Source organism: Festucalex cinctus, chromosome 9 (genome assembly GCF_051991245.1).
Source record: "Festucalex cinctus isolate MCC-2025b chromosome 9, RoL_Fcin_1.0, whole genome shotgun sequence".
Lineage (NCBI taxonomy): Eukaryota > Metazoa > Chordata > Actinopteri > Syngnathiformes > Syngnathidae > Festucalex > Festucalex cinctus.
In genome coordinates this window covers 22278233-22305329 of record NC_135419.1, presented here as the reverse complement: position 1 = coordinate 22305329, position 27097 = coordinate 22278233, and the positions used below count along the sequence as shown (strand labels likewise).

The window sequence follows — 27097 nt, the reverse complement described above, 5'->3', positions numbered from 1 at the left end:
CATATTATATATAATTTGAAAGGGAATTAAGTGTAGAATTAGAATATCTATGTCCATTTTCGGAGACACAAGCCTGATGTTGTGAAAACGCATCACATTAACGTTTATGTATTTTTGGATCCTATACAATTTTTTTTCCAATGTCATTAAATATTAGTTATTTGTTCTGTATAAAAAACAAAACAAAGAGAATTAGTGCTGAAGTGCTCAAATTAATGATCCAGTAACACATGGTTATATTTTTACCCAGCTTACATTAATATTAAATACACATGTTAATGATGTGCATAAAGCACTGAAAGGCATAAGACCTAAAAAAAAAAAAAAAAAAAAAACCCTCCCTCACATATGCACCTGCACTTGTAAACCGGTCTACCCTGTTTTGCCAAGGATAATAAATCAGTAAAATGCTGCTTTATAATTATAATTATTTCAATTAAAGAATTGTGTTGGCCCAGTGCATTGACTCTTCTCTTCTACTACTATGCTTTTTCTCTGTCCTTGTGATCCTCTCCTTCCTACTCCTTTAGATTTTACCACCCACGCACAGCATGGACGCTTGCGGGCTTGGAGCTGACATTCCGAGAAACCATTAAAAGTGTTCATTATTGTAAGAGAAAAGGGGGCAGAAATCAAACAGATAGGCGCTTTTTTTTCATTGCTTGGGTTCCCTCATCTGTTGTGCACTCAATGGTTCTCCACATTTCTCCTCATATTCTGCTCTCCCTGCCTTTCATTCTTGTCTTTGTTCTGTGCTTCAATTAAGCTTTACCCTCCAGGGCTTTCACACCGCTGTCAAGCAAATATGATTTTGTTTCCTTCTGATATAATAGGGAAAAATGTGCTAACTCTTTGAAGATACATTAAGGGATCAAATATCATAAATATTGTAGGTTAAGGTTATGTATTCACTCAGCACTGTAGCACACCTTCAATATCTACACTGTAAAAAATGCTACTCGATTTGATTTCGTCAAGTGGTTGCACGAAATAAAATCGTCTGGATCCAGATACATTTTTTAAAGTAAACAATACATCTACTTAAAAATAGTTCTGTGGTTGCATATAATAAAATTATACAGTCCCATCAAAATGTTTCGCAAGTCGCCACATAACATTAATCTTAAGGGTACAAATATATACATTAACGAGGACTTTACTGACACTGTTAGGAAAAAACGGAAAGAACTCATACCAAAAATGAAAGAAGCACGAGAAAGAGGAGAGATTGCCTACATAAGATATGACAAACTGATAATTCACCCTCGAACAAGCACATCAAGACATCATGACCAACACAACTCACTAATAAACTGAAAGAATATACAGTATGCTGGGTATAGTATACTTGACTAAGATCTACAAAATGCCAAAATGGCAAATTTGCACACAAATGGAAATAACCTTAAAATATTTGATTATGCGGAACATAAGATATCTGATCTAGAAAATACCCTTGACCCAGATACATTTTTTTGTAGCAACAATTATGATATTGTTTGTGAGTATTATACAAATGAACAATTAAATGTAAATATAGATAATGATTGTTATGCACTCTCAATTATACATTTTAATAGCAGAAGTCTCCATAAAAATGTTGTAGAAATTAAAGAATGCTTGCGTAAAATTAACAAATTCCATGTAATAGCCATATCAGAGACATGGCTTGAAAATGAGATAACAAATGATATTGAGATGGAAGGATATGAACTGTTTACAATGAATAGGAAAAACAGAAGGGGAGGAGGGGTTGCAATTTATGTCGATAAGGTTTTTAAATGTAGTAAAGTTGAACATCTGACAACCACCATGGATAACGTAATGGAATGTGTGACAATTGAAGTACATATAAAAAATGTACCAAATGTAATTATAAGTTGTATATTTAGGACACCTGGGTCATGTCTTGACACATTTAATGATAAACTAGTAGAAATTCTTAGTTATACAAATGATTAAAAAAATGCGAATAATGTGTGGTGATTTTAACATTGACCTGTTAAATCCTAATGGACACCAGAAAACAACTGACTTTATAAATATGATGTATAGTAACAGTTTATTCCCTGTCATTACGAAACCAAGTAGAATAACAATTGATACAGCTACACTAATAGATAATATATTTATAAATAAAATAGATTTTAAAATAGAAAGTGGACTCCTTATTAATGATATAAGTGATCATCTCCCGGTCTTTGCAGTTCTCCATGATTATTTTGATAAAAAAATGATGAAGCCGTCAACTTACACAATTGAAAAAAGATTAACAACACCCAGGTCCATGGCTGCCTTTAAGCTGGACCTAGAAAAGCACAACTGGTCTGAGGTCTATTTAAAAAACGATCCTAACACTGCATATAGTGAATTCCAGTCAACAATTAACTTTTTATACAATAAACACTGTCCAATAGTTCAAATTAAAAGGAAGTATAAAGGTCCAAATAAGGTATGGATGACAAAGGGGATAGAAAATGCATGTAAAAAGAAAAATATTTTATATAAAAGATTTCTTAAAACAAGAACTATGGAAGCTGAAACAAAGTATAAGACCTATAAAAATAAATTATTAAATATTATACGTATAAAGAATAAAGATCATTACCATGCATTATTAGAGCAGAATAAAAACAATATGCAAGAAATATGGAAAATACTAAATGATGTAATTAAAAATAGATCTAAAAAAAAAAATTATCCAGAATACTTTATAAAAGATAAAGACATTGTAATCGATAAAATTTCAGACATAGTCAATAACTTCAATGAATATTTAGTTGATGTGGGTAGTAATTTGGCAAATGAAATTCCAGAGACAAGAAATAAACATGAAATAGATAAGTACGTTGTAAATAATTCATCCACTATGTTCCTTAATGGTGTTAATGATATAGAAGTATTAAATGTTGTAAAAACATTAAAAAATAAAAAGTCTACCGACTATTTTAATATTGATATGACACTAGTAAAAAGTATTATAGAATATGTTGTAAAACCTCTTACATATATTTGTAATTTGTCTTTCCAAACTGGTATATTTCCATCAAAAATGAAAATAGCAAAAGTCAATCCTATTTACAAAAGTGGTGATAGACATATATTTAGTAACTATAGACTAATATCATTGTTGCCACAGTTCTCAAAAATTCTAGAAAAATTATTTTTATATAGACTGGATAATTGTATTGAGAAACATAAGCTTTTGAGTGAAAATCAGTACGGGTTTAGAGAAAAACGGACCACCTCAATGGCAGTCATGGAACTTGTAGAGGCAATAGCTACCAACATAGACAATAAAAAATTTACTGTTGGGATATTTATGGATCTAAAGAAAGCATTTGACACCATAGACCATTCTATATTAATGAATAAATTAGTGAAATATGGTATAAGAGGCTTAGCATATAAATGGATAAAAACTTATTTGGATGATAGATATCAGTATGTGCAGTTTAATAATACAAATTCAAAACACTTGAAGATTACTCATGGAGTTCCTCAGGGGTCTGTGCTGGGCCCTAAATTATTTATATTGTATATGAATGATATCTGTTGTGTCTCAAAAATATTCAAAAGTGTCTTGTTTGCTGATGATACAACTCTCTACTGTTCTGGAGACAACTTGAAGCAGCTTCTGACTACTGTGGAGTATGAATTAAATACAATAAAAAATTGGTTTCATATGAATAAATTATCATTAAATTTAAATAAAACCAAGTTCATAGTTTTCGGTACTAGACCAATCACTCATCAAGTTAAAATTATGGTGAATTTAATTGAAATAGAAAGGGTGTATGAAAATAAATTCCTTGGAGTAGTTTTTGATGATAAATTATGAAACCACACATAGAAAATGTTAAAAGGAAATGTCAAAATCATAGGGATACTCTATAAAACCAAGGAGGTCCTGAACATGAATTCACTATATACATTATATAATACATTATTATTACCATATTTGACCTATTGTGTGGAAATTTGGGGATATACATATAAAATAAATACAGACGCTGTTTTTAAATTGCAAAAAAGACCCATAAGGATTATTAATCGATCAAAATATACAGAATCAACACATCCACTATTTATTAAATTAAATACAATGAAATTTTATGACTTGGTTGAGTTTAAAATAGCACAAATAATGTACAAAGTATACAATAATCTACTCTGCCACAGTACTCAAAAGTTGTTTTAAATTAGACACTGTCCTTATGAGATAAGGGGTACAAGTGTGTACAAAAAAACCAAAACAAGAGCAAATATTAAGCAAAGGTGTGTCTCCGTTAAAGGAGTTAATTTATAACTTGAATAACTTGGGAACTGACCTGAAAAGATGTAATTCACTTGTTGAATTTAAAAAAAATGTTTAAAAGTAAAGTTCAATATTATTATTTAAATCAGACATGAGAAGAAAATTGTAGAAATGATTTATTTATTTATTTACTTATTTTTTCTTTGATGTATCAATATGAGTGTAATGAAATTTGTATATATGTGTGTTACTATTGTGTATTTTTTAATTTTTATTTTTTATACGTTATATGAGTAGGATTATATAATTTCTTTTATTAAAATGTAATTTATTGTAAATAAGTGATAGGATATGAAGAATAAGGGGTAGGACTGGATAAGTTTTCAACTTCTTCCTACTCCCTTGAACATATAAATTGATATTTATTGGATGTTTCTTTTATTTTTTACTTTTAACTTTCTTTATTTGTTTTTGTGTTTATATAATTATATATGTATATACGCATATGTTCAATAAACTTCAAACTTCAAAGCCCAGTGGCGAGCGGTCATAATAAGCTATTAAGGCGGTGCATGCCCACAAGCCCATGCCCTTCAATAAAATCATTGAAATAATTATAGTTATACAATACCTTAGTTCTACTGCTTTGGTCTTAAATTTCTGTGTAATTTGTCCTGTTTACCTTGCGGAGATGTGGAAAGCCGACAGTGGAGAGTTTTTTTTTTTTTTGTTTTGTTTTTTTGGGAAAGCCGACAGCGGATAATTGGCACACACGAATCATCGCGATAAACGGGTCTTTCGCGAAAGGAAGCTCCGCTTTATAAACCTGAAGGCCAACAGCTTCCGCACATGCGCAATGAGAAATAAAGTTGTGTTAGTCCGAGAGGTTGTTTCTGTACGTGCGCTTTTGAATGGCAAAAAGGCTGACAGTCGAGCTGCATGCCTGACAACGCGCATTCGCATAATTGGCTAACTTGGCAGTCAGTGGCTTTGCGTCCCGGAGGAGGCTCCAGCGTTCTCGGCCGTGCTCCGCGGTCTTCCAGCCCGCTCCAGGAATGCTCCAGCGAGAGTATAATTTCAAGTGGTCGTCCTACTGGAGTAATCATCACGAAAACGGGGAAGAATTTTGTCCCTCACTTTCAAGAAAGGACGTACGAGAAACATCAGTGGCTAGTTGCAGTTACAGGTGAGTGGTTGAAAGCTCTTGCGGCTCTTCTGCAATGTTATTTTTTCCTTCTCCCGGGTTGAGCCCACATCATGGGCACAAGCCAGTTCCAAATACTGTAAATTCCAACGAATTGGCAAATTGTGATTTTGTCATTTCACGCACCACGGAGCTGATTACATTACAGTGTGTGCAAATCAACTTGCGTCACTCCTGAATATTTCCGCTTTAATTTTATACCTACACAGCGGTATAAAATATTTAATTTTGAAATTAATAATAAAAATACCCCAAAAAAATGGTTTCAAATATCTTCTGGGTACCCTTCCTCTATTACTGGAAGTCCCGATACAATCAGAGGACCTTTGTGGGCCCATGTGATTTGTACGCTGCCGCAATCGGCAAATTGCCCGCATCTGGTGATCATCTGGTGATCTGTTTTAAAATGGCAAACACGGAAGAGCGGCACACAGCTCTGCTCCATCCTCTGTAGAAAAAAGGCGCATCAATGCGGGTGAGTTTACATTAAGTTAAACCACATTTAAAAGTGATCATTGCTGAGTCGAAATGACCAGACGCCTTTGTGTATTCCACAGCTCAAAGCCTTGCTGTCTCCGCGACGGAGGTCAAAACCTCGCTGTCTCTGCGACCCAACCATGCCTCTCCAGGCTCTTTCTGTTGCCGACGAGGGCACAAAGGTTCACTACTGCCTCTTTTGTCAAAACGTCTACAGTAAAATCGCCCGCCACCTCGAAAGTGTCCATGCCGACCGCAACGAAGTAGCTAGTTTCATGGGTCTCGCAAAGGGGTCCGCTGAGCGGGGGGTGACAAATAGCCGTACTGCGTAACCGGGGCGACTATGTGCACAACTGCCGGGTGTCCGTGTTATGTGCTGAAAGGTTTAGATCCCAAATGCAGACACAAATAAGATTTTATCTATTTATTCACATTGAGAAGCAGAAACTCAGAGACGCTGTACACAGGAACAGGTGGACAATAATCCGGCAAAATAGATGGACAATAATCTGGCAAAACACACAATTCTCAGACTCAGACCCTGAAATAGACAGTCAATCACTCAAATTGGTTGTGGCTAGACATGTGAGTACTAGTATTGACATGGAATCATCTGATTGGCTGTTGACTGGTTTCGAACCATATAGAGAGATTAAAGAGTCTCGACATCATCTAGTTACAAGCCGGTTGCATCAGTTCAAATAAAACAAATAGAACCAAACATTAGACTTTTGCCTCAAACAAATCATCAGTTCACATAAAGTCAACTATCAGACATTTGCCGCAAACAAAACACAGTCATGATAGTTTAACTCAGGCGTGACCCCAGACAAGAGACAAGACACAAATATTACTCCTGCATGACTCGATTCATGACAGTCGGAGGCTGATCAGCTCGTAGACCGGAGGAGGCCGCCGTGAAGCACTTAGACTCCATCTTGTATGCATTGTAGTGGCCTTTTTTTTTTTTTTTTGGCTAGTGATAAGTAACATTTGAAGCTAATTGACCATCTACCATTTCTGCAACCAACTTTCAGAATGCCTCAACAAAACTACGTGCACTGCCTGCAGTGTAATAAGCCCCAAGACAACCTCTCTGTCCATCTTACAAGGGTGTGCATGAAAAACAGCACACCAGAAGAGAGAGCGACAGAACTGAAGCAGGCTAAGGCTTCTGTCAAGCAGTGGATCCGGTAGGGCCGCCTTTGGGATTATAACCAAATGGTCTGTGATGTTCCACACCAGGAAAGTTACATGACCTTTGTGCAGAGGTGGGTAATCCAGGTCCAGAAAGTAAAAACCCTGCCACAGTGTGGCTTTAGCCACAGGTGCATCTAATCAACCAGCAGGTAAACAAGTTTCTTACCAATCGGTCAAGTAGAACCTCCTGTGACTAAAGCCAAACTGTGGGAGGGTTTTTACTTTCTGGACCTGGATTACCCACCTCTGCCTTTGTGAGGCAGCTGCAAAAGCGGGGCTTTTTGCGGGCTCAATCTGCCAATCGAGTCAGACGTGGACCCTGCTTGTGAGACTGGTGTGGCTCTGCCATCCGCTCCCGCTGATCCTTCTGGCTCCCCCGCCGCCGCCGCCGGCTCATCCGGCACTGCCAAAATGAAGTACAGTTTTGGATTTGCCTGAAGCGGTGCTGGTACTCCAGCATTTACAGCGCCCAGGAACCGTGGAAGGCATGACGGTAAGTGCATCCTTTTTTTTTTTCTTCTTTTTTTTTAACAGCTCGAAAATAGGCCTTGACAACACACCTATTTATTGATTGATTGATATGATATCTTACTTTTGGTGGTGTTTTTAACAGATTTTTCCATTCCTTTCCAGGCCACAGAGTGGGTTAACAGGAGGCTGGTGGACGGCAAAGTGGTCATTGGCATCGGCAAAGAGAAGGTGGCCACCATGCAGGAGGGGTCGTTTGCCCTAAGCCACGAAGAAGATGGTGTAATTAGGTTATTTAGGGGCCAAACACGCTCAGTTCTATAATCTAGTTTTTCCCTTTTGTTTTGTTGTCCATGCGCTATTCCTTTCAAGTGATTTGTTTCTTTCGTTATTACAGTGGTTCCAAGCCTATTAAAGGCACATTTGACCACTCCAGCTACACATTTTTGGTGTCTTCTAATGGGGCACCTCTTCACAGTGTCACCAATGACATATGGCGGTTACATGAGGAGTAAGTAATTTCAATACAATTTTCCTATCAGATTGAATTGCAGGGAAAATAATGCTACACATTAAAAAAATAAATAAAAACGCTGCAAGAAAACGAAAGGCAAATTATGAAATCTAGGTGTAAAATTATGGTTTATTGGTGTACTTTTACTGTATCACACACAACCGCATCATGTTGTAGTGATAGCCTGTCCCCGGCCTGGGGTGGGTTGAGAAGGTTGTGCAAGTGGGGCTGGGGCTGCTAGGTTGTCTCCCTGCGGACCGCTGCTATGGATAGTAAATCCACAGTTCATTAGATAAGATGTTCTCAAAGTCATCCACCCGTCGGGACTACTTTGCTTGGCATCTTTTTTTTTATTTCTTTTTTTATTTAAAGCAATTGACGAGTCTTGCTGGAGTGGCTGTTACATTATTTTTAATAGGCCACAGTTGTTAAGACAAGGGAAGAAATCAGGAACATGACAAAAAAAAAAACACCAAACACAGACAAAAACAACACCCAAACCATAAACAAAAACCCAACCCCCACAGAACCGAAACATGACAGATTTAATGCTTCAACGTTTATTTTCTTCATTCAACATAATACATAAGGATCATGTAACACTTTGCACTACTGTCGAGTATTACAAGTCAATATGCGCTCTTTGCATTAGGGGAGCAGGGAGCTTTGGAAGGACCATCGTCATTGCGATCATTTGGGCCAATCCATGACATAAAAAGTGGCATCAAATCTTTAGTCAATTATTTGAAACTGTGGCTAATTTGAATTGTCACAAATCTCTCAATGATATGCTCTATTTTGCTGTATTTTGTTTGCGTGAATGATCCGACCTATGAACAATTAGACGGAATATTGGTTGCTGCTGTACACTTTACACAGCCACAACACACTTCCACTATGATATCAAACGTATGTAGAGAGACTTGAGCTTTTCTTTTTTTTTTTCCCCCCCCCCCCCCCCCCCCCCCCCCCCCCCCCCCCCGATGAGGTGATTAAAAACAAGCTGTCAGTCGGCAGCATTTTAGCTGTTATACTAATTGGCAGAGAATGTCTGCACTTGCGGATTTCCCCCCCCCCCCCCCTTTTTCTTTTACCTCCAACTATGAGGAGTAGCTTCAAACATGGTGCTGGCGGCCAGATTGACAAACAAACCTTTGGAGTTTCTTGAAAGCACAGGTCTCTCAGAACTACCAACATATTTTCAAAGCAAACATTATGATGCAAAGTATTCACAATTGTGAAATTATACTAAGCCTTTAGTACATATATTGCTTGACAGAAAAATCCACGTTTCAATTCGACCATAAAAATTTACATTAAACAGCAGAATAAGTGCAACTCAGTCTGTTTTCCAATAGTGGCAAAAGATAAATGGGTTTAATACAAATAAATTGCATCTTTGGATTTCACATGTAAGGAACAAGTACTGCAATGTTGGAATAAGACTGAGGTCAATATAAACTAATACCATGAAAACCATTTATATGGTAGTGAAATGTGTATTTTGTCTGTGATTTTTGCTTCAAATAACTAACGATGTGTAAGATATATAGATGGAAATGCCATTCATCTGTTCCAGCTCCCCCCCCCAAAAAAAAAAAAATTAAAATAAAAATTAAAAATAAAACACCCTTAAAAATAGCTGTCTTGAGTACTGTACTGTTTAGTCATCAGGATGCAACGATATCCAAACATCACAATATATCACGATATGAAGGTCATGATGCGATAATTATCACAATATTGTCGGGGGGTTTGCGATATTTAAAAAAGGTCACAATATTGTAAAAAAAAAAAAGAGCTCATACTAATGTAGCGATAATTGGGTCGTCTTTTGGACGAATTAATAATCTGGACGTTACAGAGGTAAATTATATTTACCTCGATAACCTCTAGGGGCACCACGTTGGTTTTGCTTTGGGTTAACAGGAGCAAACAACGACCAAAATCCTTCTTTCAGCAGTCATTTATAATCTAAAGTCGCCACACTCGATATTCAGTGGTTCGTTGTACTAACAAAAGAATAATAATCCACTCGGAAACACAGATGACTGAGGCGGAATCGAGTTAATAAAACATACATTTATTCACGATTGCTACACTACAGAATCAAAACACTGCCTATCTAACTATTCTACCGTCAGAAGAGAAATAAAATAAAGCGAATGAAAATAAGGAAGGAATGCGAATGAATAAGGAAACAGGGAAAAGAGAAATTTGACCTGCCAGATTGGTGATATGTTTCAAACGTAAGTGGCACACAGTGGATACGCCGAGCTAGAAATCAAACGCACACTTACGAGAATCGTTTGCGTCGAACGAGCAAAAGGGTCTTGTGAAAAAGGGGGAAAAATAGTCAATGTTCGTTGGAAAAAAGGCAAGAAAATCAAAAAGGTTTTATTCCACAGGTGAGCAAGGGAAGCCGCTCGGGGGCTGACGTAGTTGCGCGGCTCGTCCCTTGATTGGTTGGCGATTCGGCGAGGTTGATTCTCCGGCGAGGTTGATTCTGCCGGGCAGCTGTCCTACTCCAGGTGTTGGAGCTCGGTCCGCTACGCGCCTGCGTATGGGGAAGGCCAGCCGTTGGAGGTGAGCTGGCACCGCGGCGGGGCGCCACCGAATAGCAGGTGGTGCGGGCGGCTTAGGTGCAACAACCTTGAGTCCGGCGGTACGTAGCAAGTGTACCCCGGGGCCGCTGAGCTCGCCGCTGGCGGGCACTCCACCGATGGTGAAGAGAAAAAAAAAGGAAAAAGGAGTAAAAGATTCTTTGGGGTCAGCGTTGCAGTTTGCACCTGCTTTGGCGTGGCATGGAGCGAGTGTCTGCTCTCGGCAACGGTTGCTGCCAGAAAAGGCCACGTGGTTGGCAAGTTTCTTGGAACAAAGAGTTCGAGCAGGCTGGGACACTCGCAGGTCGTGCAAGAGAGTTTTGGAAGAGGCTTGGAAGCAAGAGGGAGAGCGAGGGGTCTTCTCGTCCTTTTAAAGTCTATGGGCGGGGCTTCAGTAGGTGATGGCACACCTTCTGTTCGCTCGCGCAGACTTTAGAAAAAAAATATTAAAGGGATTAATAATTTGGCATTAAATTTGGTCAGTCTGGCAAATCAGTTTTCACACACAACCCGTTTAACACACATCGTAATTAATGCATCATAAACTAACTTGTGAGGTAACTTCTACTTGTCTAATCTGACTGAACTGAAAGATATTGATTATCTTTCATTCTTTATGGAGTACAAATGAAATAGGATGTTCATACACACAAAGACATACATAAATCATTCGTAGTTCAGTTATCTGTCAAGAATTATCATGGTATAAATGTGTAAAATGCGGTTACTTATATGAAATGTCACTAAGGATAGTTCCAAGTTTCACCACTTGACGGTGTTGTTGCTCCATCTAGACGTTCCAGGAGTGCCCGTTTGGAAGAGTGGCGCCAGAGAGTCCCCCCTGGTTGATGAGAAACTTCATAAACATTCCTTTGATCAGTCGTTTGTATATTCCAATCATTGGAGCCATTTGTTCGGGCTCCGAGAAGACGGGCTTGAATACACTCCTTCGGCAGACGCATAAATTCCTTTGTCACCTGGTCAGCGGCTTCAAAAGAGCTTTGTTGGTGGTTGGGTGACCACCTGCAGAGCTACCCAAGCTTAGATCCTGTCTGGGCAGTGGAATATTTATGCGACTGCAGAGAATTTGCTTTAGAAGAAGCAAACTTAAAAAAAAATTAGAGGGTGGATTGGGCCAGAGGCCATAGTTGTTACACTAAAAAAAAGCACAATATTGTGCTTTTGTACATAACAGCAATGCATATAAACCACCTACAAGCTCTAATAATATTGAGGCACTTACTTGCTAATGCAAGCACACATTGATCGCTTCACAAGCAAATTAGGTTCCCCTTCATCTGACAATTATCATAGATTTTAAACATAGAAGGCCAAAACATCCCTAATGAAAATTAAATTGTACTAATAAACTAGCCACTAGAGGGTGCTAGAACTGCACAAATTAAAATCAACCTGACTTTTACCAGATGTGTTCTTTTTAAATATTGTGAACATGACGACGATATTGTGGCAGTTCCTTATCATTACATCCCTAGTGTCTACGCATGTCTACGTTTTATAAATCTTTTTTTTTTTTCTGCTTTCATGAGTTTTGAGTTTCGTTCGTAGGTACTTTTCTGTGGAGATTTTCACATGCAGTTTTATAAATGAGGCCCCTGGTGCGCACGCCTTGACCACCATTATACATGCATACACACACATATACATATAATTTTATTATTTGTTGGACAAGGACAAGGGTGACCAGACAGAGATGAAAATGACTTACTGAGATGAGGAGACTAAACTAAACTGCGTGTGACAAGGACAACTTGACCAGCAACAACGGCTGAACATAGATGAAACCACATTACTTCCACAACTAAACTTAACAACAATGCTCCTCCCACACTGATTGACCAAACCCCACCGACTATATACACCAACACTAATGAGACACACCTGGGGAACACAATTAGCTGAGGGCACTGATTGGTCACTCATACTCGGAAGGAAAGAAACACGTAGGTGGATGAGGTTAGCCATAATGAGACAAGGGGAGAAATCAGGAACACATGACAAACACTACCCACAGAAAAACAACAATAACACTCAATACTAAGCAAAAACCCAACCATATCGAACCAAAACATGACAATCTATCAATGTCAGTGATGTATTCTTATAGGCAGTAACTACAGTAGATGGAAGAATGTAAATAAAATCAACCTGTCTCCACATTTAGCATTTCATACATCAGAATAATAGATTTGTGTTCAAATGAGTTAACAACGATTTCATTATTCCAGCATGTAATGTTCCACCACAATTTGTGAGGTAAAATGCCGAAGCCTTGTTGGAATGAACAAAATTTGTAAGTAATTGACCTCAAACTCCAACAAAAGGTTTACAATGCCCATAGGTGTCACAAAATGGTGTAAAAGCACTACTTTTACGGAAACAAAACCTCTCAAATCACTTCAACCTAGTTCCTTGGCACCAAGAAGAAACCAAACGTACTTTGTACATTTATATTGCTTTGGCATGGGGGGTGGGGGGGTGGTGGGGGCAACAAAAAAATAATGGGGAAAAACAAACAAAAAAAAATAACTGAAGAACCACAAATGTGTGAAGTTCACTATACAGCGTATAGTTTTTGTGGTGGAGCGGCGCTAGCATGTTTGGTGTCATCTTGCTGTATTTGGCTTATCAATCAGTCAGTAGTAACAACAAACTGATTAATGACATTTATTTTCAAACGTGTGCTTCATTAAATTGAGTATTTTTTTATGTCTTGGTTGTTTCTGCATTTGGCAGTTCAGACAGTTTGCATTCCAGTAGAATTATGCCTACTGTCTACGCTGTGATTGGCCTCGGGACGGGTGACCAGGGCTTCCAAGCTCTTTATCTTGTCAAAGAGGCAATCTGCAAAATAAGGCACATGAGATTTACCTCCTGGCTTCCTGCCAGATGAAAAAGAAGCAGGCTAGCAAATAGATGCATGCCATCTCTCCTCTTTAACCACCTACCTCCTCATCAGGTGATATTGTTTCCGTATGTGCCAGAGAGGAGTGGCATTCATCAGTGCCCCACTGTCTCCTCCTCTCTATCACTTACAACGATAACACCACAGTACCAAAAGATGTCTGTCAAACTGACAGCCACATCTAGGTATTATATCAAAGCAAATCTCTGTGACCCAAACAACTTTATTCTTTCAAATGGGCTCACATTAGTACAAGGTACAGTTTAATTATTTGTGTGTATTTGATCTTCTCTTAAGGTTTGTTTACACTTGCACAGGAGGCGACAAAATGTGTTACTAGCTTACTCTACATTAAACAGCAGAACCACAGATGTTATAATTGTCATGTGCTGAAGGTTGGATCCCAAAACGTAGACACAAATAAGATTTTATTCACATTGAGAGGCGTGGAACAAACTTGACTAGACGAGAAACAAAGAGAGTTGCACAGAGAGACAGTGGTAACAGAAGCAATAATCCGACAAACGATACACTTCTCAGAAAGCTACATTCTCCTCTTAGAATAATAATGTATTTGCTGTCAAATGCTCAAATTAATAATGACCTCTCTCTCAGCTTTGTTCTGTGACAATCGTCAATTTCAAAATAAATGTTCAAGTATGTAATTTTCAAGCATGCTCAATTTGCACAAACAATAAATAGGCAAAGGAAGTTGGCATAAAATATATACACGATGACTCCTGTGTCAGGATTCAAACACCGTCTGGTATCCTTGGGGTAAGTTGCAAAGCATGGATTGCTTGCCTTGAGACAAAGGAAGATCTTGCATTTCTCAAACTTTTATATGCTCTGACCCTTTGTATGGTACAGTATAGACATCGACCTCTAACATCAGTATGGACTGGCAAATGTCCTGGGTTGTCATAAAAAGGAGAGGATTCAGTGGCCAAGTGACTGCGTTCAGACATCATCTCTCCACTCCCACTCTTGCATTAGATTGAATGGTGGAACAAACATGTCAATGACTCGATACTTCATCCATCCATTATCTACGGCTTATCCAGGGTCGGGTTGCGGGGGCAGCAGCTTTAGCAATGACGCCCAGACTTCCCTCTCCCCAGCCACTTCAATCAGCCCCTCCAGCCTACACACGGTCCTTCTCAATCCGTGTATTTTTGTGAGGCTTCGCATTATCAATCATTCGCTGAAAGTGCTGAAGCACACACCAAAAGGTGGGCACTTCCATCAATCATCAATTCCAGTCAATGACGATGCCCACCCACCTCTGGATTTAAATGTACAAAAAACTAAGGCGCTAACAATAGATTTTAGACGGAATGTCATGACTTGACTCGAGTCATGAAGGAGTGATGTTTGAGTGATGTTCTTGTTTTATGTAGCCATCATCAAGTTTCAACTGAAGTGATGTTTGAGTGATTGTTTTGCCTCATGTAACCATCATCAGGTTTTCTACTAGTTTGTGTTAGATGATGTAAGAACTATACGATGCCTAGATGATGTTTGTGGTGACAGGAATCTTTGGTACCGTGTGATGTATGGGTCAACAAGCCAATCGGAGAATTCCATGTCATACGATGTCTTGCCACAACCCATGATGAGATTGATTGATTCTCTATATAAGCTGTCTGAAAGATGTTCGTGTCGCTGGATTATTGCTCACTGTTCCTGTGTACAGATCTCTTAGTTTCTGCCTCTAAATGTGAATAAATAGAAAAAATCTTATTTGTGTCTGCGCATCCAAACCTCTCAGCATACAACAAGAATAGTGGTATGCCAAAAGAAAGCACTATTCATCAACAAAAAGTGGAAAGTTATTGAATCCTACAAGTATCTTGCACTGTTTTTGACTCAAAACTTAAATTTGACCGATATACTGCGCGAATGTCAAACGTGGTCAACAAAGACTTCATTTAATGAGGAAGTTGAATTCCTTTCATGTCTGTGACACAATCTTAAAACAATTTTATCACACATTTTATTGAAAGCCATTTAACATTTTCTTTTATCTGCTGGTATAATGGGCTGTGTGTGAAAGACAAAAACAGCTTAAATAGCATTGTCAGAGTTTTTTTCCAACATTATTGCAGCTTGTCAGAGAGACTTGGGGCACAATTTGGGAAGACCAAGTAACTAAGAAAGCAAAAAAGAATTATTAGCCAAAAAGGTTCTATCTCCGGAATTCTCTTTTTTGCCTTTGAGGTCCAAAGGAAAGTTTATTCATTTTGGGAGTGAATGGAGTTGTCAGAAAGCTGGTTTGTAATCTATTAATAAAGTTTGACTGACCTATCTGACTGTTTTGTTGACATTCCCTTTAGCACAGCACCATCTAATGGATGCATAACGTAACCCCAGCCTCTACTGTAGCGCCTTATATATGGAAAAATTTGCAAAATATGTCATTCATTGAAGGTGCGCCTTATAATGAGGTGCGCCTTATAGTGCGGTGTGCCTTATATATGGAAAACGTTTGCGAATATGTCATACATTGAAGGTGTGCCTTATAATGAGGTGCGCCTTATAGTGCGGAAAATACGGTGTATACATATTTATATATATATATATATGATGTCTCGCAACATAAACCTTTTTTTTTATTGTACAGCTTTGCATTTGCAAAACCAAAGTGTGGTAAAAGTGAATGAATGAGTTATGAAGCTTTATAAATCAATTTCCTTTCTCAACATACATTATGATCCCAAACCTGGTTTTAACGCTCCAACATTTTTATCTCACTTCTTCCCCTGCTGTGAACCCCAACACATTCACCAGTGATTATTCATCTCAAGTTGATACGCATTCTATTATGTAAAGCAGACCGTGTTTGGGATGGAAAACAAAGTCTTATCTTGCGGTGTAGGCTTAGCATGACGGAGGTGAAAACACTTGAATACCCCACTCCTCCATTGCCCTATATTTCCCTATTCATTGAGCAGGAAGTGTGATGTCAGGATTGCTATGTCTTTAGTCAACAGCAAGACATGAGTTATATACCGGCTGTATGTTTGAGAACCGGAGGAGGAGGCAGAGGAGGAGGAAGATGGAGGAAGGGAAGTAGAACGAGACTTGAGGATGAAAAGATTTGACGGTGAAGAGGCGGGACAGCATGGCTCATCTCTGAAAAGACAGCATTGCCGAGTGAACAGGCAGCGATCATGCAGGAGGAAAACAGCTGTACTTATTCAAAGAAACGAAAAGAGCAACCAAGTTCAACTTTACTTTCTTTTTCTTTCTTTTTTTACAAAAAAAATAAAATAAAATAAAGTTTAACTTAGATATGGCAATTAGAGTAGGTCCCAAGCTGTCTATTACGTTGTGATGAACTTGTAGTACTTTTTGTGAATGTCTTTGTGGGTGTGGTATTCTTTCCTGTTTGTTTCTTGAGTAACACTAAGAAATAGCCTTACAACATGTTTGCAAGCTACTCTTTGTTTGAATGTTGCTTGTTATATGATGTACATGTTGCTTCTACAGCAAGCAATGCCAAACCCAAGCTATCCAAAAAAACAAAACAAAAAACAGTGTGCCAGCTGATTTCGGAGCATTTTCACTAATCTTTCAAGGCAAACAAAATATTGTGCGCTACGACTACATAGACATAAAAAAAAAAGTATGTTTCTACCTTATTCCGTTCTTTAGTAATCGCCATTTGAAAATAGGTCATTTGAGTGACATTGAGTGAAAATGGTGGGGATAGAGAAAACAAGCTTTTTGTGATGATACTTTTTTCGTTTTTCTTTTTTTTTTGCACAACAGCGACTTTGACACTAATATATTATGTTTAGGGACACTGAGAATTAGATTGAAAGTGACAAAGACTTTGATCCGTTCATGTCATCGTTGAAAACGTTCTATTCCATCAGATTTGTCAGGTTTCATTGTATTTTTCATACATAGTCAGCCCATTGAAAAGATATACAATGCTGCCATCTGTCATGGTTCGGTTCTCAGCCTGTTGTGCTTTTGTGTGTGTGTTCCAGTGCCAACAACGAGGGGGGCGTTCCCCAGCCCCGCACCTGCATCGCGTTGGCAATTAGGTCTTTAAAAGGACTCCGAGCTGCACAGCAAGCTGTCGGATTATTATTTGCTCACCAGTGTGTCCAAGTGTTCTCCGCGTTTCCAAGTTTGGTAAAATCATTGAATCTGTTTTCGTCCTCGGTTAATCTGTATTCACGTGTGTATTTCCGCGTCGCTTTCTGTTGTTTACTTCGCTTTTTGATTATTTCCGCATTTCTATTTCGAGTAGTCCTTGACGGGTGCAAGTGTTTTGTGTTTGTTATTCTGTCCTTGCCTTTTGCAAGTGTTTTTTGTTACATTCGTGTTCCTTGCCGTTGCAAGTGCTTTATGTTACATTCGCGTTCCTTGCCGGTTGCAAGTGTTATGTATTACATTCGTGCTCCTTGCCTTTTGCAAGTGTTTTTTGTTAAATTCGTGTTCCTTGCCTTTTGCAAGTGTTTTCTGTTTCCTTCGGGTTCCTTGCAGTGTGCAAGTGATTGTTGTGATCCGCGTTATCTTGCCTGCGAGCAAGATTTGCTTCTTCGGTTGAACAAGGAAATAAATCGAGATTGTTTTCCTCTTCTGAGCCTGCATTTCTGGGATCTGTTTTTCACCGACTCTGCTGAGTCGTGTCAGAATAATCCGACCATGGATCCCGCAGACTCGGAAAAGGTGAGACGGGCTTTGGCCAGTCAGGGACAACGGGTCGGACAAACCGAGACCACCTTGATCGGTCTTCAAGAGGTGGTCCGCAGGCTAGCTCATCGTTGTGAGGAGATGTTCGGAAGACTCGAACGGCTCAGTTCCCGCGGGGTGCTGACCCCGGAACTTCCGCGTTCGGACACTGCCATGTCGACGCTCCCGGTTACACATAGAGAACCCGTTTTGCCCCACCCGTCACGCTACGATGGACAGCCTGGAGGTTGCTGTCAATTTTTGCATCAGTGTTCGCTCGTTTTTGACCAGCAACCGTTTACTTACGCTCGTGATCAGTCCAAAGTAGCGTTCGTTATGAGCCTCCTGACTGGTCAAGCCGCTACCTGGGCTATGGTGGTGAGCAACGCGCGACCAGACCTTCGGTCCTCTTTTCCGAATTTTGTGGGTGAATTTCAACGCGTGTTCGATCATCCGGTTAGGGGGAGAGAGGCCGGGGGTCGGTTGCTAGACTTAGTTCAGGGGAAGCAATCGGTCGCTGATTATTCCATCGAGTTTCGCATACTGGCCGCCGAGAGCGGGTTTGGAGACTGTGCGTTGCGGAGTGTTTTTCGTCGAGGACTGAATACCCAGCTCAAGGATGAACTGGCAGTCCGCGACGATACGAGCTCGTTAGAGGGTCTCATTGAACTCACGATCCGTTTGGACAATCGGATACGGGAACGGGGCCGAGAACGCGCTGTAGAGCGGCATGGAGCAGCCGCGAACGAGGACATGTGCAGACTCTCCCTCAACGCCGCCGCCGCCCGCACCCTTTCTGGACCGCCGGACAATGGAGGGGAGCCCATGCAAATGGGTGGTGGACGTCTGCACCCAGAGGAGCGTCGTCGCCGGTGGCTCGCTGGTGCCTGCCTGTACTGCGGTCAACCGGGGCATCGAGTGGCGTCGTGCCCAGCACGACCTACCCGCAAGACGCGACCGACCGCCCGACTGGGGGGCCGGGCCGATCAGCTCCTGAAGGCCGAGCCGGAAGCTGACCAGGGTAAGCATGAACCGGGGAGAGCCGAACCATGCCCACCGTCGGGGTCGTCTCTCAGTGAAAGACGACTAGAGTTGTCGGGGGAGCTGTCTGGATACGGGTTGAGTGTTAGGGTGAGTGCGTTGATCGATTCCGGGGCAGATGACTGCTTCATAGACCCGTGTGTGGTGGAAGCTTTAGGAAGCCCGGTAGAGACTTTAGAGAAGGTCAAGAAGGTTTTCGACCTCAACGGGCACCTATTGGCGGAGGTACGACTCTCTACCGGTCCTCTGACCTTGAAACTCTCGGGAAATCATGAGGAGAGAAGGAGATTTTTTATTATGCCGTCCCGTTCTGCGCCCTTAGTGTTGGGCCTTCCATGGCTAAGAACGCATAATCCGGAGATCGATTGGGAGAAGCCGGCTTTAGAGAACTGGAGTCCCTTCTGCCATGCCCACTGTCTGAAATCGGCAGGAGGGACTACATCGGTGCAAGCAAATTCAACTCCAGAACCGGTATGTCTAGATAACGTTCCCGAGGAGTATCATGATTTAAGTAAAGTCTTTAGTAAAGATCGTGCACGAGCATTGCCGCCCCATCGTCCGTATGATTGTGCGATTGACCTGATTCCCGGTGCCCCATTGCCGGGTTCACGTTTATATCAGGTGTCCCAGCCGGAGCAAAACGCTTTACGGGAGTATATTACGGAGTCGCTAGCGTCTGGTCAAATACGCCCGTCCAAGTCTCCCGTAGGAGCTGGTTTTTTCTTTATCGAGAAAAAAGATAAGACACTCCGCCCTTGCGTCGACTATCGTGGTCTGAACGATATCACTATTAAGAATAAATATCCCCTTCCCTTGCTTGACTCAGCGTTTGCTCCGTTGCAATCGGCCCGAATTTTTACTAAGCTAGACCTGCGAAGCGCCTATCATTTAGTGCGAATACGGGAGGGGGACGAGTGGAAGACTGCTTTTAAGACGTCACTCGGACACTTTGAATACTGTGTCATGCCGTTTGGACTGACTAATGCCCCCGCCGTGTTCCAGTGTTTAATTAATGACGTCCTCAGAGACATGTTAAACACCTTTTGCTTTGTTTATCTCGACGATATACTGATTTTCTCACGCGACATTCAGGAGCATAGGCAACATGTCCGCCTGGTCCTCCAGCGTCTCTTGGAGAACCGGCTCTATGTGAAGGCAGAGAAGTGCGAGTTCCACGCCAAGTCTGTACAATTCCTGGGATTCATTATCGAGGGAGGGCAACTGCGGGCGGATCCGGTAAAAACTCAAGCCGTGGTCGAGTGGCCGACCCCCAAAACCCGTAAACAGCTACAACGATTCTTGGGATTCGCTAATTTTTATCGCCGCTTTATCAAAGACTATAGTTTACGGGCAGCCCCCCTTACTAAACTGACGTCGAGTAAAGTACCCTTTAGGTGGTCACCTGTTGCTGATGAGGCATTTGGAAAATTGAAACAGCAGTTTGTAAATCCGCCAGTGCTCATCCACGCTAATACAGATTTGTCCTTTGTGGTCGAGGTTGACGCGTCGGATTCAGGAGTGGGGGCGGTCCTGTCCCAGCGGTCGCCAGAAGACGGGAAGCTCCATCCCTGCGCCTTCTTCTCCCGGCGACTGAGTCCCGCAGAGGCGAACTATGACGTCGGAAATAGGGAACTTCTGGCAATCGTCTTGGCTCTTCAAGAGTGGCGACACTGGCTGGAGGGCGCCAAGGAACCCTTTAGAGTGTTGACGGACCACAAAAACCTGGCATACCTTCGGTCAGCCAAGAGACTCAACTCACGGCAAGCACGTTGGGCCTTACTCTTCACAAGGTTCAACTTTGTCGTGGACTACCGCCAGGGATCCCGGAACCAGAAGCCAGACGCTTTGTCCCGGATCCACGAGGCGGCCACGCCGGAGGCGGGAACAGAACCGATCCTGCCCGCACATTGCTTCGTGGGGGCAGTTCAATGGGAGGTCGAGAAACAAGTCATTGAAGCCCAGGAAGGGATCGCTGTGCCGGAGGAGTGCCCGGCTGAGAAACTGTTTGTCCCTGAGCCGGTGCGGGCTGAGGTCCTCCAGTGGGGTCACACATCACGAGTTGCTTGTCACCCGGGAATCAACCGGACTCTTGCCTTGGTCGGCCAGCGGTTTTGGTGGGCCGACATGAAAAAGGACGTCACAGAATTTGTAAAAGCATGTACCGCTTGTGCGTGCGGGAAATCGTCCCACCAGCCGCCGATGGGACTGCTGAGGCCGCTACCCGTCCCGGCGCGGCCTTGGTCGCACATCTCGCTAGACTTTATCACCGGCCTCCCCCGGTCAAGGGGAAACACGGTCATAATGACAGTGGTCGACCGATTCTCAAAACTGACTCACTTTGTGGCTCTCGCGAAACTGCCGTCTTCCTGGGAAACTGCACAACTCCTCGTTCGTCATGTCTTCCGTCTACATGGCATTCCAGTGGACTTGGTGTCCGACCGTGGCCCTCAATTCATCTCCCAGGTCTGGAGGAAATTCTGCAAGCTGTTGGGCGCCACAAGTAGTCTGTCTTCCGGATATCACCCCCAGACCAACGGCCAATCGGAGAGGGCCAACCAGGACCTTGAAGCTGCTCTGCGATGTGTTTGCCTGCACAACCCGGAATCCTGGTCGTCGCACCTCTCCTGGATCGAGTACGCCACGAACACTCTGCCGTCCTCTGCGACAGGTCTCTCACCCTTCAAGGCGGCGTACGGCTACCAGCCACCTCTGTTCCCTTCTCAAGAAGGTTCCATCGAACTGCCCACCATCCAACATCACCTCCGGCGGGCCCACAAGGTATGGCGGGAGACCCGAGCGGCGCTATCCCGTTCAGCGGCCCGCAATAAGGAGATTGCGGACCGTCGGCGGCGTCCGGAGCCTTCGTACCAGCCAGGAGACAAGGTCTGGCTCTCATCCCGGGACATGCGTCTGGCTGGCTGCTCGAAGAAACTGGGTCCGCGCTACATCGGACCGTTCGAAATTCTCACAGTCATCAACCCGGTAACTGTGAAACTCCGTCTGCCGCCTTCACTCAAGGTCCATCCAGTGTTCCACGTTTCCCTCCTCAAGCCAGAGACTCCCAGCCCGCTGAACCCACCTGCACCCGCGCCGCCTCCTCCCCGAGTGGTCGATGGGGATCCTGTCTACACGGTCAATGAAATCTTGGACTCAAGGTGCAGGGGCCGGGGCTTCCAGTATCTGGTCGACTGGGAAGGTTACGGACCGGAGGAGCGGCAATGGATCCCCCGCTCCTGGATCCTGGACCCGTCTTTGCTCGACACCTTCTATGCTGCTCATCCAGATAAGCCAGGTGGTCCGCCAAGGGGCGTCCGTTAAGGGGGGGGTACTGTCATGGTTCGGTTCTCAGCCTGTTGTGCTTTTGTGTGTGTGTTCCAGTGCCAACAACGAGGGGGGCGTTCCCCAGCCCCGCACCTGCATCGCGTTGGCAATTAGGTCTTTAAAAGGACTCCGAGCTGCACAGCAAGCTGTCGGATTATTATTTGCTCACCAGTGTGTCCAAGTGTTCTCCGCGTTTCCAAGTTTGGTAAAATCATTGAATCTGTTTTCGTCCTCGGTTAATCTGTATTCACGTGTGTATTTCCGCGTCGCTTTCTGTTGTTTACTTCGCTTTTTGATTATTTCCGCATTTCTATTTCGAGTAGTCCTTGCCGGGTGCAAGTGTTTTGTGTTTGTTATTCTGTCCTTGCCTTTTGCAAGTGTTTTTTGTTACATTCGTGTTCCTTGCCGTTGCAAGTGCTTTATGTTACATTCGCGTTCCTTGCCGGTTGCAAGTGTTATGTATTACATTCGTGCTCCTTGCCTTTTGCAAGTGTTTTTTGTTAAATTCGTGTTCCTTGCCTTTTGCAAGTGTTTTCTGTTTCCTTCGGGTTCCTTGCAGTGTGCAAGTGATTGTTGTGATCCGCGTTATCTTGCCTGCGAGCAAGATTTGCTTCTTCGGTTGAACAAGGAAATAAATCGAGATTGTTTTCCTCTTCTGAGCCTGCATTTCTGGGATCTGTTTTTCACCGACTCTGCTGAGTCGTGTCACCATCTGCTGGCCATAGTTAGTGTCTTTGATTCCACAACTCATTGACCAGGCAGCGCTCCACTTAGACGTCGCACTGCCAATTGAGAAAAAAAAAAAAACTTAGTAAACATAAATTAACGTTTATGGCCACATTCATTAGAATTGTAGCATACGTCATTAAACGTTTTTGGCAGTCAAAGAGTTAACAACAGTCCTGTACTGTAAGATTACCCGACAAATTCGGTCTGTGTCGTGGACCAGGCGTGTAGTCACACTCAGGCTACAGGCGAGCTAGGCGGTTGCCTAGGGCGCCATCTTGTGGAGGGGGCGCCAAATTGCAGAAAGGAAAAAAATAAAATTTAAAAAACACAAACACAAAAAGCCCCCCCTGTTTTTTTCTAACATAAAATATGTTATATAGCAAATATATTTTATTAAGTTCCTTTTTTTATTACTTCTATTTCAAATAAATGACTGTGAGTTCACGACCTGCTGTCCTGGCGCCCTGAACCTGACCCGCTGCTGCCGCTTACAATGAAAGGTAGGGGGAGGGGTCGTATATCATCTCAGAGTGTAGTGGCAGCACTTTAGAAAGATATATAGATGGTTGGCACACTTGTGTTGTTTATACATTGACATCAATGAAAAGGTCCAAGCCTTCAGGTGCTGCACTAAGAAAGCGGCGAAAGGAGGAGGAGGAAAAACGGGCCCGGGGTAGAGGTATGTATGCCAGTCAATCATCATTGTGTATAAAATAAACACGAAAATAGCGTTAGCTTCTTAGCTTGCTTGTAACTTGTTTACTGCACCATTACATCCATGCTAGTAGCTACTTTGCACACAAGAGTGGGGCAACGCTTGCTGAGTTTAAACTAAAACAGCCAGTAAGTCCAGATACCTGCAAATGAATTTGCATAAGTCATTGTTTCACATAACCACATTAATTTATTAATTTATTGAAAATAAGAATTATGTGCTGGTTTAATGTAAAAATCTATATAGTAAATGCATTTTTTTTTTAAACTAGATGGACTGAGAAAATATTTTGGCCACAACAAGCACCTGCAGAAGCTGTGGTAAACAATCCTTCAGTGTCATCTTCACCAAAGGCTACTTAATGTAAGTGCATGAATGGTGCATTTAATACAAACAGCCGTAATTTCTTACATTGTATTCTATCATAATGCAAATGGATTTATTTTCCCTGCTTTAACACCAAAAATAATTTGAAGTGATGTATTTTGTTTAATGTACAGCTGAAGCAACAGCCAGTCAAGCACCAATCAGCAGTACTTTGAGTGACACAAAGCTCGATCTTCTAGATCCAGGTGACTATTTCAGTTATATCAGCTATTGCTGCATCATGTACAGTGCTCAGTATATATGAGTATACCCCCTTTGAAAAATTGAAAGATTTTGTTCAATATCTCCCCGCGACCCTTGTGAGGAATAAGCGGTCCAGGAAATGGATGGATGTTCAATATCTCAATAAACATAAGAACAATTTCCAAAATATTGACAAAATGTTTTCTGTAGAATATGCACTTGACTCACAACATGAAAGTAAGGTTGTAATTGGATGCATAGATTACAAAATCTTCAATTTAATCAAATTAACTAATGCAAAAAAAAAAAAAAAATGCAATCCACAACAAAAACGACTACATCTAGTATTTTCTATGATCTCCATGACTGTTATGGGTAGCAACATGGTAGCCTGGAATTAACAAGCCTTTTTCTCCGGGTCTACTTATTTGTGCAATATGTACTCTAATAAATAAAAAAAAATAAAAAAAATAAAACACTTAGCAGAGATGCAGTCATTTCCTTCCTGGCCAAAATCCAATATGTCAAGCATGGAACTTAACTTTTCTAGAGGAGAAAAAACTTAGAGAAATCTATCCCAACATGTGGGTAGCACTCAGAGTGGCCGCTACCATATCAGTGACTGTAGCATCAGCTGAGAGATGCTTTTCCAAGCTTAAACTAATAAAAAACTATTTAAGGTCTACCATGTCACAAGAACGGCTAACTAGACTGGCACTTATCAGCATCAATCAAGAAGTATCCAGGCAGCAATCCTTTGACGCACCAATTGATGCCTTTGCTGCAAGGAGGTCCCGGCGTGCACTATTTTAAGTATTTGCCGTTATGTTCCTAAGTTATTTCGTGAAGTTTTTTTGCACACTATTCACATTATCTGTGAATCACCTTATTGCCAAAGTTTTACGATATATCAAAGTTTGTATATTGATACATTTACTATTTTTTTGTATCTTACTCAATTATTAATGTACATAGTGAAAACATTTTGAGGTTTTAAATACTGTCATTTTGCAAAAAATTGCAATAAAAAGTTGTTGCATTGTACTTCTCTTATTTTTCTTATTTTTAATTGTTTGTGGAATTTGGAATTGGTGTGCTATTAAATATATCTATAATTTTTTGTGTTTTTTTTATGAGATTGGGGGGGGGGGGGGCTACTGTCAGGTTCATCAATACTGACACTTTTATAATAATTTTACACAGACACAAAAAGGAGAGAAAGACACCGTAATACCTTTTAACACGCTAGCGAGGAGAGCAGAGGAGAACTGTGCCATACAGTTCAAACCTATGCTTCTAAAACAGTCCCTCTGCCCCCTCTCTTTTTATTTGGATTGCCTGGCACACAAAATGAAAATAGGGAGGGGAAGCGAAAGAGATACATTATCTTCTCCATCCAGGTTCTTCTTTGACGTTCGATCATGACTTTGCAGAAACTCAATAAACATCACGTTTCATGCAAGGGCACTTTCGATTGCCAACGGATGCATAATTTCCAGATCTTCAAGAGCAGTTTTGCTCTCGCTAAAAACACTATATTTAATATGAAGATTATGAAAACTTAGCAAATGTATGATAAAACAATATAGTTACATCAATCAAATCATCTTCTGCAAATCACACTTGTTAGATAATTATTCTTAATTCAACAATTATTCTATCAGCTACCATGTACATTTTCGCCTAGGGTACCAAATCATGTAGGGCCGGCCCTGGTCACACTACAAGTCTGAACTCGACAAGACCTGTGAAGTGTGATGATATGCGCTTCAACAATTATGGGACATTCTATAGATTAAAAACACAGATAAATCTTTTCCAAAGTGATATAAAGGCGACGCATGATTCTAAACATGCAAGCCTTTTTGTGAAATACAGAGGTAGTAATCAGCACACATTAATGTAACTCTACAGTATTACGATGGCAGCAACAAAACCACATCACAAGTCTACATTACCTATCATCCATCCATCCATTTTCTTGACCGCTTATTCCTCACAAGGGTCGCGGGGGCTGCTGGCGCCTATCTCAGCTGGCTCTGGGCAGTAGGCGGGGGACACCCTGGACTGGTTGCCAACCAATCGCAGGGCACACAGAGACGAACACATTACCTATCACTTTATTGTAAATTAAAAAAATTTCTAACTTTCATTTTATCCTTTTTTACAGCTGCCTTGCTATTCAACACTACCATTCTGAACCAAAGTATAGAATTGATACCGAGTATGATAGATCACTTGTGTTTTGAAAAGGGGATCTGAGAATGAGCTCAGATGGCAAAATGAAGAGCTTTTGATAAAAAGAGCAGAGATGAAATGAAGGGCAGTCAGCGGGTTGTTATTTTTCCACTCCCTTCCTGGCTTGTGGCAGAAGGAGATGCT

General features: G+C 41.4%; 1 protein-coding gene across 1 annotated transcript; it reads left to right on the top strand.

Moving 5' to 3' along the window:
- The first annotated feature begins 18312 nt into the window (after window positions 1-18312).
- LOC144026289 (uncharacterized) lies at window positions 18313-23214 on the top strand. The gene is made up of 6 exons (XM_077532877.1): window positions 18313-18586; window positions 18938-19851; window positions 20002-20085; window positions 20473-20659; window positions 21041-22672; window positions 22759-23214. The coding sequence occupies exons 1-6, from the start codon at window positions 18313-18315 to the stop codon at window positions 22821-22823; spliced, it is 3156 nt and encodes a 1051-aa protein (XP_077389003.1). The 3' UTR covers window positions 22824-23214.
- Window positions 23215-27097: the final 3883 nt, after the last annotated feature.